This window comes from Scyliorhinus canicula, chromosome 3 (assembly GCF_902713615.1).
Source record: "Scyliorhinus canicula chromosome 3, sScyCan1.1, whole genome shotgun sequence".
Lineage (NCBI taxonomy): Eukaryota > Metazoa > Chordata > Chondrichthyes > Carcharhiniformes > Scyliorhinidae > Scyliorhinus > Scyliorhinus canicula.
Window position 1 is genome coordinate 92,278,796 of NC_052148.1, and position 19,035 is coordinate 92,297,830.

The 19,035-nt window shown below is 40.0% G+C and overlaps 1 protein-coding gene across 4 annotated transcripts in view; it reads right to left on the reverse strand.

Moving 5' to 3' along the window:
• The window catches only part of arl15b (ADP-ribosylation factor-like 15b), a 373,635-nt gene that overhangs the window by 111,581 nt on the left and 243,019 nt on the right, over positions 1–19,035 (reverse strand). Inside the window, exon 6 of one of the 4 annotated variants that reach the window (XM_038790893.1) lies at positions 9,658–9,923. The exons of the other annotated variants lie outside the window; for them this stretch is intronic. Coding sequence (XP_038646821.1) covers positions 9,846–9,923 — 78 coding nt within the window. The 3' untranslated portion in view covers positions 9,658–9,845. Of the gene's footprint in view, positions 1–9,657; positions 9,924–19,035 lie in introns of those variants that run through there. 4 annotated transcript variants of the gene reach the window in all.

Here is a 19,035-nt window from a genome sequence, read left to right on the forward strand (position 1 = left end):
TCATAATTTCCTTGCTCTTCTACTCTATACTCCTAGTTACAAAGTCTGGGATCCCTTATGCTTTCTCAACCTGCCCTGCCAACTTTTGTGCACATAAATCCCATGTCCTTTTGCTGTTGAACCCCTTTGGAATTGTACTCAATTTTACATTGCTTCTCTTAATCATGTCTATCAAAATAAATCACCTCACACTCCTCTGCCATTAGTTTCATCTGCCACATGTCTACCTATTCCCCAAGCCTGTTTAAAATCGTTTTGACATTTATCGCTATCCTCCTTATAGTGCACAATTCTTCCAAGTTTCGTGTCATGAAAATAGTGTCACTGGATCATTTATATTCACCCGAGAATGCAAACTGTGTGCTCAGTTTGGAATCTCTTCCCAATGATGGCTCCTCTAACACAAGAGCACTCCCCTCTGTAATACACTGGAGTGTCAAGAGTAGAATCTTGTGCTCAAGCCTCTGGAGTGGGACTCAACCCCAACCTTCTAACTCTGAGGCAAGAGTATTATCAATGGAGCTATGACTGCACTAACTTTGGGTCAGAACATCAGATCTCCTCCTAGTCAAGAGCAGGCAAAAGGGCTTGCTGGGTTGGGACTTGCATGTGTTCTGCATGTTGCCGGGAAGACTGACCGGAAGGTGATAGCTCTGTCAGCCAGAATATAGTCTATGTGTCCGCAACCAACTTTTATGGGTGACACATAACAAACAGGAGGAAAAGATTAAAGTTTAATTTTTTGATATTTTTGGGGGGAGGCAGAGGCGTAGTGGTATTGTCACTGGGCTACTAATCCAGCAATGCTCTGTGGTCCCAGGTTCGAATCCCACCAGGGCAGATGATGAAATTTGAATTCAATAAAAATCTGGAATTAAAAATCTAATGATAACCATGAAGCCATTGTCAGATTGTCATAAAACCCATCTGGTTCACTAATGTCCTTCAGGAAAGCAAGTCCGGTCTGGCCTACATGTGACTCCAGACCCACAAGGCGATGGGGTTGACTGTTAATTGCCTCCACTGAAATGGCCTCGTAAGCCATTCAGTTCAAGGGCAATTAAGAATGAGCAACAAATTGCTGGTCTAGCCAGTGACCCCCACATCCCAAGAATGAATAAATAAAACAATGTAGAATCTCCAACAATTACAATCTTAAGTAACGAGACGCCACAAAGTAAAAGTAAATTTTCACTGGCACTAAGGTTTTTTTGTAGCAATTAAGATCGATCACATCAATTAAAATTTACTTACACTTGAATGCCCCAGCATTTTCTGCAGTATTAATGATTATCTATTGCTAGGTACTGGAAATTAACATCCTGTGTGACCTTGGTGTCACATTTGATCTCGGAATGAGCTTCTGACCTCAGTTTTTCCAATACTAAGACCACCTATTTCCACCTCCATATCATTGTTTGATTTTTCTCATCTCAGCTCATCTGCTGCTGAAACATTCATCCATGCTTCGAGACTCAACAATTCCAATGCACTCCTGGCTGGTCTCCCACATTCCCATCCTCCATAAACTTATCATCCCAAACTCTGCTGTCCATGTCTTAATTGCAGCAAAACCCTTAACCTCTCATGCCTATGCTTGCTGATCTACATTGCCTCCCGATCAACCAATGGCTTGATTTTACAATTCTCATCATGGTTTTCAAATCCTTCATGGCCTTACCCATCCCAATCTCCTCCAATCCCACAATTCTCCAAAATATCTATAGTACTCTTAATTCTGACCTCTGATACATTCCCACTTATAATTGCCCTACTATTGGTGTTGCGCCTTCAGCTGCCTCAGCCCTAAGATCTGGAATGCCTTCCCTATGTCTCTTCACCTCTCTAACTTGCTTTCCTCCAGTAAGAGATTTCTTAATACCTTTCTTTTTGACTAAGCTTTTGCTCATCTGACCCATTATCCCTGCTTCGTGTCATATTTTGTTTTATCATGTTCCTGTGAAGCATCTTAGAACATTTCATTATGTTAAAATAACTGTAGACATACAAGTAGTTGTTGTTTAATGCTGTGTCTCTTGATGAGATGCCAGTGGAAGATTGTGGAGGAGCAGACAAATCAGACAGCAACTTTCCATTTTCCACATTTACGTGTGCACATATAGACACTTCAAATTGCTGTCTGATCTGCTCTTGAATAATAGTGAATGCCGTTAGCCTTACCATTCATTGTTCCTAGCGCAGAATCTGGGCCAGTCAGAGCAGGTTAGCGAATGGGAAGGTGGTGGTTCAGGCTTTTATGCCACGTGATAAAATGCGAAAAGGCCATCCTAAAAGGCCAAGTAGAAAGCAGTATTGGTTCCGGAGCCATGGAAACACATGTGCATCCAGTCTCCTGACCTTGACACTGAAGGAAGATGCAAGGCAGCCTTAAGGTAGAAAAGGGGTAAAGTTGTAAATGAAATAAAAGAACTCCAAAGTGCCTATAAAACATACCCATCTGTTCAAAGTAATTAAGAACCACCCAAGGCTAGATTGCGGTCCACAGCTGTGATCATCTTTTAATCACTTTGCATCATCATTAAAGCTTTCATTTTATTCTTAAGTCTGTTCAATTCTTCCAAAGGTGTTTGAAGACATTTATAATTATTCTTTTGTATTTCAGAGTATTGATCTGTGTTAAGCAATATCCTGACTATCAAAATGCACAAAACATTTTTAGAAAAGAGAGATAGTCAAGTTCAAAAGCAAAAGTATTGAATAACTTTTAAAATGTTAGGTACCTTCGCTCTATTCCTAGAATTTGTTGCTGTATAAGGCACGCATGTGTTATATTCTGCATATTTTTCCTTGAGCTGCATCTTTACAAGAACACATTCAAAGCTTGAGAAAATATCAACTACACAATCACATTTTCCTATTAAGTAAAAGTATTTGGTAAAGTATAATAGTAAATATTAACCAGCAAATGACAGGAAAAATTACAGATGCAACTTTATTTAAAAGCCACATGTTGATTTACACAACCTCCTTTGTGTTATTAAATTTCCCCATTGCTGGAAACAGAGGATGTTAATCACAGATCAATAATACAATTGCAGTTCCTCAACTGACAAGACTGACACTTCTCACAAAATGGCAAAAGGAGACAGGGAATAACATTTATAGGCTTGCTATGCAGCACATATACTGAAATGGGAACAACACATGATTAGGAAGACAATTGTGCAAGGATAACATGCAAATTATAGCTCAGGCACAGGGTTAGAAAATTAGTGTCCCAAATTTGCAGAGGATACCAAAATTGAAGGCATAATGAATCATTCTGAAGAAAAAGGCAGCACAAATTATAGTAGGGTCAACCCCCCCTCTCCCAATTCAACAGTTTTGATTCTACCCTCCAATAAAGTATAATTCTGAATGGATTGGATTTAGATTTGTTTATTGTCACGTGTACCGAGTTACAGTGATAAGTATTATTCTGCGTGAAGCTCAGACAGATCATTCTGCACATGAAAGGTACATAGGGCAAATAAAATACACAATGCAAATACATAGACACAGGCAGTGGGTGTAAATCATAGACACATGCACAGGCATCTACTCGGTCGAGAAGATGTGTGAAGAGATTAGATCAGTCCATAAGGGGGTCGTTTAAGAATCTGGTAACAGTGAGGAAGAAGCTGGTTTTGAACCTGCCAGTGCGTGTTCTCAAGTCTTTTGCATCTCCTGCCCAATGGAAGAAGTTGAAAGAGTGAGTAAGCCGGGTGGGAAGGGTCTATGATTATGTTGCCTGCTTTCCCAAGGCAGCGGGAGGTGTAGACAGAGTCAATGGATGGGAGATGGATTTGTGTGTTGGATTGGGCGGTGTTCATGACTCTTTGTAGTTTCTTATGGTCTTGGGCCAAGCAGTTGCTATACCAGGCTGTGATGCAGCCAGATAGGATGCTTACTATGGTGTATCTGTAAAAGTTGGTAAGAGTCAACATGGACATGCCAAATTTGCTTAGTTTCCTGAGGAAGTATAGGCCCGGTTCTGCTTTCTTGGTTGCAGTGCCGACATGGGTGGACCAGGACAGATTGTTGTGATGTGCACAACTAGAACAGACAGGGGTGTGTACAATACTTTGCTTCCTGAAATCAATACTAGCTCTTCAGTTTTACTGACATTGAGGGAAAGATTGTTGTCATTGCACTACTCCACGAGATTCTCGATCTTCCTCCTGTATTCTGACTTGTCGTTGTGTCATCAGCAAACTTGTAAAAGGAGTTGGCGCTGAATTTTGCCACACAATCGTACATAGGGAGTATAGGAGGGGGCCAAGTCCGCAGCCTTATGGGGCCCTGGTATTGAGGACTCATGTGGAGGAGGTGTTTTTATTCATCCTCACTGATTGTGGTCTATGTGTCAGAAAGTCGAAGATCCAGTTGCAGAGTGAGAAGCCAAGTCCTAGGTTTTGGAGCTATGGTACGAGCTTGGCTGGGATTATGGTGATGAAGGCAGAGCTGTAGTCAATAAATAGGAGTCCTTGTTGTTGAAATGCTCCAGGGATGAGTGTAGGGTCAGGGAGTTGGTAACTGCTGTGGACCGGCTGAGGCGGCATGCAAATTGCAGTGGTTCCAGGCATTCTTGAAATATGGAGTTGTCGTGCCTCATGACTAACCTCTTGAAGCACTTCAATGCGATCGGTGTCAAGGTCACCGGACGATAGTCATTGAGGCACGTTCCCTGGTTCTTCTTTGCACAGGTATGATGGTGGTCTTCTTGAAGCATGTGGGGACCTCGGAACGGAGTAGGGAGAGGTCGAAGATATCTGCAAACACATCTGCCTGCTGATACGCGCAGGATCGGAGAGCATGACCTGGGACCCCATCTGGACCCGTCGCCTTCTGAGGGTTAACTTTCATTCAGGCCGATCTGACTGTGGAAGCTGTGACGAAGGGTATGGGTGTGTCCGGGGCTGCTGGGGCTGTCGACAGAGGTTTCATGGTTTCCTGCTCAAACTGAGCATAGATTGCAACGTGTTCATCGGGGAGGGGTGCGCTGCTGCCGGAGATTCTGCTTGGCTTCGCTTTGTGGCGTGATGTGTTTATTGAAGCCTTGCCACAACCGACAAAGTCTGCAACGCTAGTCTGAGACTGTAGCTTGGTCTGATATTGTCTCTTGGCATCCCTGATGACTTTGCGAAGGTCAGACCTGGATTTCTTATGTAGGTCAGGTTAGCTAACTTGAATGCCTCTGACCCTGGCCTTTAGTAGGGAGTGGAATCTCCCGATTAAGCCATGGATTCTAGTTGGGGAACGTATGTACTTCTTTCTTTGGCATGCAGTCGTCTACACATTTGCTGATAAAGCCAGAGAATGGTGGTGACATAGTCGTTTAGTTCTTAAATATGGACCAGTCCACTGACTCCAAGCAATCACTTATGAGCTCTTCTGCTGCCTTGGACCAGCTCTGCACGACCTTAACTGGACTCGCCCACTTCAGTTTCTGCTTGTATGCCGGGAGAAAGAGCACAATCTTATGGTCTGATTTTCCGAAGTGCGGTCGTGGGATGGATCGGTAGGTGCCCTTGATTTTTATGTAGCAGTCGTCATAGTGTTGTCGCTGAGTGGGGCACGAGATGTGTTGGTGGAATTTTGGCAATACTCTCGAGGTTGGCCTTGTTGAAGTCCCTGGCCATGATGGGCAAGGCTTCCGGGTGCTCTGTTTCATTGTTATTTATAACGGTGTACAATTCATCCAGCATCTTCTTCATTTCTGCCTGCACCTGGATGCAGACCGCTGTGATAATGGCTGAAGTGAATTCACATAGAAGGTACTTCACGGTCAGGTATGGGCGATTGGTAGCTTCAGTCACCTACTTCAGTTGGACGAGCTGACATCTTCCATTCAGTTCAATGATGGATGGAAAACATTAAAGCCAATGAGGGGAAGAACTTAATTTCACCAAAGATCTTTCACCGCTAGATCATACTGAAAATCAAGATACTAATACCACTAAAATTACTACACAATTTCAATGATAAAACCTAGGATTTTTACATTGGACTTTCCGGACACAATGCGGTTGAAATTAGTCTTGGGGCAATAATATAAATAAACTGATAATGAATCAGCAGCTCATTTTACACTCATCTGATTTCCCGCTACTGTCGTAGACTAAACTCACACCCAAATTCTGTCAGTAATAAATTGTAGATTATAGGTAATACCCAGGTTTAGAATTTAAACACAAGTTGGGCTTGTCATAATATGCCTATGAACCTGATGTTCATGTTCCTACATTTTCAGAAAATCATCTGTGGGCATTTTTCCAAACTGCAAAGTAGGAGGAAGAAATGCCTATTGTTTTCCCAATTACTCCTATGTATTGATATTCAGATTGTACCCAAACAATAGTTTACTTTTTCTGCTTTGGTCACTGCATAGGAAGCAATTGAGGCAATCTGGCACATTTTAACCGAATAAAAATAAATAAAAACATTTTGTGTATCTAGACACACCATCTGTAAAACTTGCTTGTATGTTTAAAAAAACTTTTCATTTGTGCAAGATTTCTTCAGCTAATGCCAAAATCGGTAAGCAGGATAAACTGTACACAAGATGTGAGCTGGTTACAGGAGCAGAATGGTACAATGGGGCAGAATAGAGTGGAGCCTGCAGGACTCAACATTGGTCCAATTGCTGATCAAGGTGCAAACTTTACCCAAGGCAATTCAGAATTCTGGCAGCATGTGGACTATTTAGTGCTTCAAAACAAAAAGTGTAGCCTTGGCAGAATGAACATGCAAATCCCACTACTCCTGTCAAGACAATATTAAATGCTAGATTTGACTTGCATATGTTGCCTGGCCAAATGTACGTCTACATTAATTCAACATTGCAGAGTTATGTATTCAATTAATTATATTTTCATCCTAAAATTTCTGCTCATTTCCACATTGTGACTGGCAAACTTGCGCACCGTGTGCTAATTTTCCTTTTCCTCATTAAATTTAAACATTGACCCCCACCAGCCCCCCACTCCCTCAGTAAAATCTTTTTTTTCTTACCAAACGATTCCCCACTTTTATAATTCTAGTACATTATGTGAAACTTTGGTTTTCAATTGCAATCCTCCAAATAAAATTGCATCTTGCTGTTGTATGTGTATTTGGCAAATGTCAAATTTAAGTTGAGATAGATGCATAAGTTACATAAGAATATACCCAACTTTACAGGAGGTTGCAACTCGTGACAAATTTGTATGAACAGAAACAGTGTTCAGCCAAGAACTTAGTCATTAATTTTACTTTTGCATTTCAAGCATTTAATACCAAAAAGGTCAATATTGCACACAAAATGCAGATACTGCACAGGTCTTAACATAGCCTCCAAAAGGTGCCTGCGGCTGGTTTTACTTCTATAAACTAAATAATAGCCTTTAATCTTCCCTAACTCAATCATGGCAGACAACCTAAACTGCCCCTCAGCATAAAGTGGGTGTACGCTCAGACAGTTCCATAGATCTTTCTATGTGCAGCTATGTTTTCTCAGTGGATTTTTCTTCTTCTGGTTCTGGATCAAATTCAAATATGTGGCAAAAGGAAATCAAATGCTTATTTGGTTAGCATATCCTATGATGACAAGTGTAATTCCATGCAGCCAAAGGAAATATCTAGTATTCTGTACACATAGGTAATGTGTGCTATATATTGCTAAATTTTGGAAAAGGTACCTTTTTTATCAGCATTACCAGATTTATTTCGGTATTTTACGTAAAGGGACGCTGAAACTAGGGCAGATTGAGTAATGACTGATGCTGATAGTTATTGGGGACTTTAGAAGACTGTACTGGAGTACGTACGCCTGTGCCTCATATATTTCTGTCAGGCATCCCCAAACTATTTCTGTAAGCATCCACAACAATATTGTATTTCTGGTTAGGAATTACTTTAATGCATGCAATATATTAAATATGAAAAATGTTAAAAGGTTTTTGTTATTTGTTAAAGTGATAAAAGAATCCTTTATTTAAAAGGCTGAACTGCATAAAATTTTCACCTCGCTATAGCTTGATTAAATAGACAGTTAAGAATAAAGAAAATATTTAAAACCAGTAAGAGGTTACAAATACTACTGTCATTTAAAGTACTTACATGATGCATGTAATGACTCTTAAAAAATTAAATCTTAGTAATTTGATAACTGCTGCTGTGGCACAAGCTAGAGAGGCCTTGGTATTTAGAGAAATAAAATGGAACTCAGGCTAAAGGACTAAAATGTTGTAATTTCAGAGTACAATTTTAAAGCTCCAAGATTACTTTTTGGAGTTGATTTTCTGCCAATTAAGCTCTTCAGTACTAAGCATGAGCAACAGTTGAACAGACATTTTCATACCACTAGTCACAGACAGCACACGTGGTGCCTTGACTATGTCCAGACAATGGCTGACCTAATGTAATTTAGGTCCAGATAGAAAAAACTCAGTCTTATCCCAAGTACACCTTTTTCCACTGCAATGATCAGTTATAATGTGTCTGATATTTATAAAAGTTATATTTTCATTTTAAGACTGCAATCTTGGCACAAATGCTTGGTTATAACAAGTTAAATGCTTGAAAACACATTAAGATCATTAATGAAAACACCTTTTAGCTTTCATTACAGAAACTTAACTTGACTATTCTTTTTAAAACATCGTTTGCTATTCTCAGTTCACAAATGAGCCAGCTTTGTAATAGTCTTATATACAAGAAGAAACAAAATACACAACAAAGAAATCACATTACATAAGTTTGTTTCCTGATGTTAACTGGAATTGAGCTGACTTTTGTCTGTATCACAAAGTGTTAACTTAAACAGGCTACAACACAAAGTGGACAAAGCCCCTATTAGTGGGCCACCTTACTGGTAGACCTTCCTGCTCTTGGGTCACTAGACTCAATAATTACCAGTGAGGCCTTGACACTGAGTAAAACCCATGCTTTCATCTATTACAGATGATCTCTTGAAAGCCTCATTATAACATTTACTTGTACTAATTAACAGAGATCAGAGTCAATTAGCTTTTAACAAGCTGCCCATCACACCACATGACACCCTTCTTTAAGCAATGTTCTACGGCAGCACCCTAGATAAATTGACATGAATGACACAAATAAAGTTACCTCAAATTGTAGCTTCAAAGATCCGAGCAGAGCAAGGAAAAATTCCAAACTACTAATTAGGTATAAAAGATACAAGTGCTGAAGAGAAGAAACAGTTTTTGAAGTACTGATCAACTTGGATAATAATCTTGAGCCAAATCTCCAAATTTATGACGACGATACAGCAATATTTCATCGCCAAATAAATATTCGAACATAAACTTGAATAATTCTTCAATTATAGATAAAAAATGATTGGGAAGAACTGAGAGAATGTCTATGTAAATAGCACTTAGGAAGAAAATCCACACAAAATATGAATGCTATGCAACCAATTTCAAATGTAAAGTAAATGCTAATCTTAAATTTGGTATTTACATTCTGGTCAAAGGGTAGGGGTGGGGATGCTCAGCAATGTACAGAGCGGTTCTGTCTGCATTTGTCATTCAAAAAAGGTCTGTTAGTTTCCAAATTCCACAAGTTGCATGCACAAATAGGAGCAATAGGATGTGAGAAAGAAGTAACCAAACTATATTTCTTTTCTAATTGACGACTACAAAAGTTGCACCTAGTTGACACCGATACACTTTATTAACCTACATAGCACTTCTGTAATAGGCACCCTGCATTGAAAATAGTCTATTTCAGAGCACTTTGTTTTTCACCATGAAAGGGGCATCTTCTTGCCTGTTCTTTTTCAGTTTCTGAATTTTAAATTGTTCCAGAGTAGCATGGAGATGATTATAACAGAGATTTCATATGCAGCTCCTGGACAGATGCATAAACATTAAGTGATTCTTTAAATATACTTGGGGAATCCAAGCATATCTATTCTGAAAATGAAATATTTAACATAATTAATTTTGATTCAGCAATCAGAAATGGGGCTAATGATGATTCAAACCAAGCATGTGTTGAAAGAACACCAATCTCCATGGATTAAGATTTCTCTATTTCACATGTAAGAACGCTATAGATATTTTGCATTCAAGGGAAAACAGACCACACCAATATATGTTAATTGGCTGGTCATTATTTTTCATGCTTTCCATTCCACAGGTTTTTCAGGAAGAAACCATTTTAATTCTTGAGAGGGAGCAAAAATGCATAAATACTTGAAATAGATGATTATACAGAGTTCTGCTGATAAAGCCAGTGGTTTCAGATTTTGATGGTTCGAGCAAAGAGCTATCACGCACATAATAGAGAACAAATGGTTTCTTCTCCAGGATTAACTTTGTTTTTTCTACACCCCATCCATTAATATGAACAAGTTGGAGCAAATGAAAAGAGGTTTGAGTGAAAAATAATATCTAATTTGTTTCTATATCTCATTTTTCGATAATCCTACCTAATATCCAAGAGGGTGAGGCAAGGACTTGTTACAAAATCTCTGATAACAGCAACACGAACAATTTCATTCCTGTGGGGAAGTAAATTATCTTTTGCTCACACTGTAATCAAAAGTGTGATCATTAGAAGAATTCACAGGATGATTGAGGAGTCAGAAACAGAAGGAATGAATAAAAACACACACCCCATTCTTCTGATACATTTCACTCTGCGGTATTTAAACTTTGTTTTGTCTTTTTAAAAAAAATCACAAGGACCATCACCTAACAAAACAAAAAAACCCCCAAAAAATCAGCATTTCAGTGCCACTGACTGGATCTCCATTATTGTTGAACAAGGCTGACCAAGAGAGAACAGGCTGCTATGTGGATTTACCAGCTCCAAAGATACAGAGATGAGTTTTGTACCTGAAGTAAACTGACCCAAGAGAATTAAATATACTCCTCCCCAGGCATATTTCTGTTGCAATCATTTTGAAAGTCTAAAACTCAAAAAAAAAGTACGCAAACTAAACATTTATACTGCAACATGTAGTTACTATACACATAGGATACCTTGATTTTAGATATGAACTAGTGACAATGTTTTATATGATGTGGAGATGCCGGCATTGGACTGGGGTGAGCACAGTAAAAAGTCTTACAACACTAGGTTAAAGTCCAACAGGTTTGTTTCAAATCACTACCTTTCGGAGCACTGCTCCTTCCTATTCACCTGAGGTGTTGTAATCCGTCTTACAATGTTTGATTTGGAATTGTTTCTCATCCCCTTTCTGCCGAACTTTCTGGTTCAGCTAAAAGTTTCAAATTGTGTTGTTTACAAGTATGGAGAATGGTTAATTGAGAAGAAAAGTAGCTTCAGACGCAAGCAAACAAACAAGTAAATAGATTGGCAGATTGATTTAAATTTAATGCAGGAAAATTGGAGGTGGCACATTCTGGGGAGGAATTAGGAGAACTTATATTGTCATTGTTACCTTTTAGAAGTAGAAGAGCAGAGACAGCAGAGATGTATCTTGAAGCATGGGACATGTTGATAAATCAGTACAAATCCAAAAAAAAAGTCATCTTGGACGCAAAACATTAATTCTGTTTCTCTCTCTAAATGTGCTGCAGAGTTCTTTTTAGCTTTTTCTGCTTTTATTTCAGATTACCAGTATGAAATGAAAATCGCTTATTGTCACGAGTAGGCTTCAATGAAGTTACTGTGAAAAGCCCCTAGTCGCCACATTCCGGCGCCTGTCCGGGGAGGTTGGTACGGGAATCGAACCGTACTGCTGGCCTGCTTTAAAAGCCAGCGATTTAGCCCAGTATGCTAAACCAGCCCCAGTATCTGCAGTATTGTATTTTTATAATACAAATTACAAATTATAATACAATTAAGTCCATGTTAAATGTTTTGCTCAGGTTTAGGCACCTTACTTTTGGAAAAATATCAAGGCGAAATATCAAGGCCATGGAGAGAGTACAGAAGAGAATCATTAAAATGATGCCATGGATCAGAGGTTTTAATTATGAAGAACACTAGGAAAATTCAGGGGCTTCTAATTAGAGCTCAGAAGTTTAACTGGAAACAGACCATGAATGTTTACTGAAAAGAGGCCATTCATCCACTCATGTCAGTGCCAGCCTTTTGAGAACAATTCAAAACTAATTCCACTTCTCTTTTCGGTCTCCATGGACCTTTGCCACCTCCTTCATTCCATCAAAATTCGTAAGAGCCATTGCTCATCATAATTATGGTGTTGCAACTTTTATCATCCTGATCAAACTAAGCTATATGCTCTTCGATGTCTTTAATGCTCTTTATAAATCAGGTTATCCAAATTGCAGAGAGTACCCTTGCTGTGGCATAACCACTTGTTCATATAAATTCATTACTTTCTCATTCAAGGATCTATGTCCAAAATTCTAAAATCCAAAATGCCATTGGCTTTAATAAAAAGTTATCTACCTGCACTTGCACTTTTTGGGAAATTATGGGTTAGAAATTGGATCACACTAGCACCTACCAAACCTGTACCTACCACATGGAAGATTAAGAGCAGCAGATGCTTAGGGCTCCACCAGCTGCAAGTTCCACTCCCAGCCATACACCTATAATCACCATTCCTTCAGTGTTGCTGGATCAAAATCCTGGAACTCCTCCCCACCTACACCATATGGACTGCAGCAGTTCAAGAAGGTAGCTTACTACCAGCTTCTAAAGGGCAATTAGGGATAGGCAATGAAAAAAAATGTTGGCTTAGATAGCGACATCCACATCCAATAAATTGATTTTTAAAAAGTGATACACTCTTGCTAGGAGATGTCTGTTTTTTACCAGCAAAATGACAAAGCCTGTTTAACTTTCAGATATGGCACTTGCGTTTATTTAATACAAGTCTGCATGCAGAATGACTCAAATAGTGAACGGAAAGTATGAAGCTTTCATGCTATTCTGATCACAGTCCAAATTTTGCATGCAGGTCATTCTACAGAGGAAGTTCAAACATGCGGAGGCCAATAAAAGTAAACCTCTTGCATGTTCAGGTAGGTGTGAGGTCGCCATCTCTGTAGGTTTCAGAGCAATGATGGGTGTGTATCAAAGACCTCAAGTGTTATTGTGGCTGCGTTTTTCACCCCTCACGAACTGATCCTCAGCTAAATTATGCAGCACATTCAGGAACACAAAGAAAATTCAACACTCATGATTTTGTATGGTAAGATTTAATGTCATCAGAAAGTGTCTTGGAAGATTGGGGCTAAACAGGACAATTGGTGCCAACTAAACAATGCATTAAACCTCAACTTGTTTTATGAAGTCAAGCTTGTCAAAGAAAGTATATTTAGATTTCAGCCTTAGCTTAGTGGTAACAAGCTCACCTCTCGGTCAGGTTTCAAGTCCCACCCTAGAGTCTTGACCAATTAATCCAGTTGACATCTCAGTGTAAACACAGAAGTGCTGTCCTGTTGAAGGTGCCATCTTTCAGGTACATTTAACTAAGATCCCCTTTCTACCCTCTCAGCTGGCCATAAGAAATGCAATAGCACAATGACACTAAGAATAGAGGAACTCTCCCAATGTCCTAAACAATGTTGATTCATGAATCGACAACAATAAATTGCCAATCTGGTTATTTACCTCAATGCTGTTTGTGTGTGCAAATTAGCTGCAACGTTACAATTACAACAGTAACTACACTTCAGAAGTATTTAATAGCTTCGAAAGTGCCTTAGGGTATATCTAAATCATTAAAATTTGGTTTGTCATTCTTTAATTAGTTTGAATGGGAAGAGGGAACAGGCAGGAAAAATATGAAGATTAAAGCAAATTTCTGTGAATGCTGGAATCTGAAACAAAAGCAGAAAATATTGGACAACCTCAACAGGTCTCAGCATCTGTGAAGAGAGAAGGGAGCTAAAGCTTTGAGTCTGGATGACCCTTTGTCAAAGCTGGAAATCCAGACTCAAAATGTTACCTCCCTTCTCACTCCACAAATACGGTCAGATCTGCTGAGGCAGGAAAACGATTTGGTAATTGGTACTATGATGTGTAATCCATCAGTTGAGAGAAGGACAAAATACAGACATATGGGACTGGATTTGAAATTTCCCATATCTCTCCACTCCACAAATTGCTAAAAAATAAAATCAGGGGATTGGGGGAGCCTACCCATGATTCAGATGGCTACCCTGCTGCAATTTAACGCTGGGAGCAAGATTAAATTTTTAAGGCAAGAATTATTTCCCGATCTCCAGAAGGTTCCACCTTACAGAGCCGATGGCCAACCTCTTGCCTGACGCCACCCCTATCTCCGTAATATTTCAGACAGGTTGGGTGGTGGGAAGAACACCTGCTGGATATTACATGCCCCGTCTTCAAACCTGCTGGCCATGAAGCATAAAGTCTCACCCACGGTCTATATATTAGTACCCCTAAGCATGGTTGAATGCAGGTGGAACACCCAACCAACTACAATGAAAGTTGCTACCCAAAAATACTATTTTGTTAATGGTTTCTGACATAATTTAGGATAACTGCAACTTTCACCATCTCACTCGCACACGAGCCATTTCGAAGAAATAAATCTCTTTCTTCAGTCAAGAGAATGAATTAATTTCATGCACGTTTTGCACCACTGATCACCAAAAACACTTTGGGTGAAATTCTCCCAATTCGAGACAAAGTGCCAGGGTGGGAACGTTGCGTGCTCCCCGCTGCAACAGTTGTTGGAAAATCATGCCAAATCGACACAGGCAGTCACCTAAGGTTGGAATTGAACCCGTGCCCCTGTGAGGCAGCAGTGCTAACCATTGTCACACCATGCTGCCCATATCAGCAATCCTGAATATTGAACTGGAGCCCTGTCTTTTTGAGGTATATTCGGCGTATTGAATCTGCCAGAGTGGGGGACATATGCAGGGGCTAATGCCCTGCCTCGCTGATTGTTCGGGGGTGAATCCTCCTGAGTTGTTGACTGGTGGTGCCACCTAGCGCCTCGGCATGACTAGGTGACTTAATGCTGTTTTTGCACTACGAAAAGGTTAAATATACCGTGAGGAGGTCAATTGAAGGTTTGTACTGTAGATGACAACCCTCATTTTGCACTTTAAGGAATTGGTCACTGTTAGCTGTTGGGGGGTTTACTAGTTCATTATTCTTATTGTTTGGTTTACTATTGTTTGTACTTTTTGGGTATAAAATGATAAAAGGTTAATAAAAATCTTTTCATCAAAGCAACCAGAGAGAAGATTGAAGTAGATGATGTCACATAGGAACACGTTGGTAGCCATGATGTGGAGGTGCCGGCGTTGGACTGGGATGAGCACAGTAAGAAATCTTACAACACCAGGTTAAAGTCTAATGGGTTTGTTTCAAATCACTAGCTTTCGGAGCGCAGCTCAGATTCACCTGAGGAAGGAGCTGCGCTCCGAAAGCTAGTGATTTGAAACAAACCTGTTGGACTTTTACCTGGTGTTGTCAGACTTCTTACTATTGGAACAAGTAGGTAGGTTTGTCTATTGAGGACAAATTATAGCAGAAGATGGTAGATGTGATGGCAAAATTAGAAGGAAAGAGATAGCCAAAAGTAATTTTGTGAAGATGGAAGGTGTGTTAACGCAAGCTTCTGACAAGCAAAAAACTCAAAGTTGCTACATTCGATCCACTTTCTTGGATCAAAGTGCTCAGACACCTGGAAAATAAACAATGATCTTTGGAAGAAAATTGAAGCCGTTGAAATATGGATGCTAAGACTGGCGTGAAAAAAAATCTATATTCAGACCATAAGACCAATAAAGAGGTGTGCTGGAAATTGTAAAAATAAAAATAACTCTTCCGGGCGGAGTTTGCACATTCTCCCAGTGCCTGCGTGGGTCTCACCACCACAACCCAAAGATGCGCAAGGTAGGTGTGTTGGCCACACTAAATTGCCCCTTGTTTCGAAAAAAAATAATTGGGCACTTTAAATAATATTTTTTTTAAATAAAATAAAAAGATCTCGAAACCGTGACATCCAGAAAGTAAAAAGTCAGTGTTTCAGTCATTTGATCAGGGCTGAAAAACTAGAGGGCAAGATGGAGGGCAGCAGAGAGAAGGGTTGACTGAGGCATAGTTGGATAATGAGTGTTAGTGTGGTTGCAGTCAAACTACTATGGATGTTTGAGGATGGTGCAAGACAGGCAGGCGTGATATATCCTGAAAGCAGATCTCCTAGTTGGAATAGTTTCAAACAATAGCAGCAGCATAAACTTTCATGGAATATACAGCACAGAAAGAGGCCATTTGCTCCAACCATGCTATGCTACCGTTTATGATCCACTCGTGCCTCTCCCATCCTTGCTCATCTAATTTCATCACTGTAACCTTCCATTCACATCACCCTCGTATACTCATCTAACCTTCCGGATGAATGCAGCTCCAATAACACTCAAAGAAGCTTGGCAGCATCCAGGACAAAGCAGCCCACCTGATTGGCACCCTTTCCACAAATATTTACTCCCTCCATCACCGAGGCACAGTAGCAGCTGTGTGTACCATCTACAAGATGCACTACAGCAACTTACCAAGACTCCTTAGGGAGTTCCTTCGAAACCCATGACCACTACCTTCTTGCAGGATAAGTGTAGCAGATACATGGGTACCCCACCACCTGGAAGTTCCCCTCCAATCCACTCACCATCCTGGCTTAGAAATATATCGCCATTCCTTCACTATTGGTGGGTCAAAATCCTCGAACTCCCCCTTCAATAGCACAGTGGGTATACCTATACCACATTGACTGCAGCCGGTTGAAGATGGCAACTCACCATGCTCTCAAGGGCAATTCGGAATGGGCAACAAATGCCCAATAGCCAACAAAATCCACATCCTGTAAAATGAATTTCCACAAAATCTATTCTGCTACTTTTGCAGTAGCTCAGACTTGATTCATTCTTTTGTTATGTAGTACCTCACTAAAGATTTTCTGAACATATTTTCCCCTATGGTAGGGATGCCATTATATTTTCTTTTTTTTAGAAAATATTTTATTGAAGCATTTGTAATTTTGCCATTATATTTTCTGTCATGGATGTTGTAGTCTATAATTCCTTAGACACAATTGATTTGCCTTCTTAAATATAGATACAACATTTGTCAGTCATCTGGCATCGCAATCTTTTCTGAGTACTGAATATGTGCAGGAGGACCGGTCACCTCTTCTCTGGAGGTTGGGGGTGGGAAGAGGTATTTTCTGGCTGTTCTCATCAGCGGGGTCTTCTGGTCCCACTGACGGGGGTTGGATGATGGCGACGTGATGCAACAGGCCACCTCCTGCCGTCAAGATCAGGGAGTGGTGAAGATCCCCCCCACCCAGATTCCAGATGCAGTCCATCCAGACCAGTTTTAAACCGTTTTAGTTTACTTATTTTATTTGACATTTTCATTTTACTTTAAATGTAGTTATATCATTGCTGACCTTATCTTCCAATATCAAATCCACCTGGTAAACAATTAATATTTCTCCTGTTTTGCTACTGCTGCCTGTGATTTTATCCTGTCCACACATTAGGAGGTCAATTCCCATTGACATTGCTGTTTTTAAATTTATGTGGTTTATTTTACTATTTTGTTTTATGTTCCTAATTTTTTAAAACTTCTCTCCTAATCTATTTTTAATGTCCCTTGACATGCTCTTTCCTGCTGTCCTTCATGTATGCCTATGTCCTTAATCACGATGTGGAGATGCCGGCGTTGGACTGGGGTGAGCACAGTAAGACGTCTTACAACACCAGGTTAAAGTCCAACATGTTTGTTGGAGGGGTAATAGATATAGGACAGAGGTCAGAGGTGGGTTTTTTACGCAAAGAGTGGTGAGGCCGTGGAATGCCCCACCTGCAACAGTAGTGAACTCACCAACATTGAGGGCATTTAAAAGTTTATTGGATAAGCATATGGATGATAAGGGCATAGTGTAGGTTAGATGGCCTTTAGTTTTTTTCCATGTCGGTGCAACATCGAGGGCCGAAGGGCCTGTACTGCGCTGTATCGTTCTATGTTTGTTTCAAACACTAGCTTTCGGAGCACTGCTCCTTCCTCAAGTGAATGGAGAGGTATGTTCCAGAAACATATATATATATATATATATATATATATATATATATATATATATATATATAGACAAATTCCAAGATGCCAGACAGTGCTTAGAATGCGAGCATTTGCAGGTAATTAAGTCTTTACAGATCCAGAGAGAGGGGTAACCCCAGGTTACAATTCACATCTCCTTAACCTGGGGAAGGAGCAGTGCTCCGAAAGCTAGTGTTCGAAACAAACATGTTGGACTTTAACCTGGTGTTGTAAGACTGCTTACTGTCCTTGATCACAGTTACTCCCTGACATCTTTATTCATCCATAATGCCTCATTAGCGTTTAATTTGTTCTCTTGTTTCAGTACAACATATTTTTGCAGGACTTTGAACACCATTTTAAATATTTCTTATTTCTGGTCTTATTGTTTGCCAATATTGTTGTACATACTATTTTTCCAAGTTCTATTCTAGGTTCCTCAAAATCAATATTTCTCCAATTTATTCCTCTGATCTACTTACTAATAATTATGGAGTACAATAATATTAACATTGTATTTGCTTTATTTACTGTATAATAATGGGCAGAACCAATAATATCAGAATACGAAGAATTAAAATTTCCTGAATGCATTAGTGTATTCTGGGTGCTTTATGTCTTATGGTACTTATAAGTATAAGTTAGACATAGAATTTACAGTGCAGAAGGAGGCCATTCGGCCCACCGAGCCTGCACCGGCCCTTGGAAAGAGCATCCCACTTAAGCGCACAACTCCGCCCCATACCCGTAACCCAACAACCCGACCCTTTGGGCACTAAGGGCAATTTAGCATGGCCAATCCACCTAACCTGCACGTCTTTGGACTGTGGGAGGAAACCGGAGCTCCCAGAGGAAACGCATGCAGACACAGGGAGAACGTGCAGACTCTGCACAGACAGTGACCCAAGCCGGGAATCAAACCTGGGGCCCTGGAGTAGTGAAGCAACAGTGCTAACCACTGTGCTACCGTGCCGCCCTAGCTTCATTGTTGTAAAATAACTA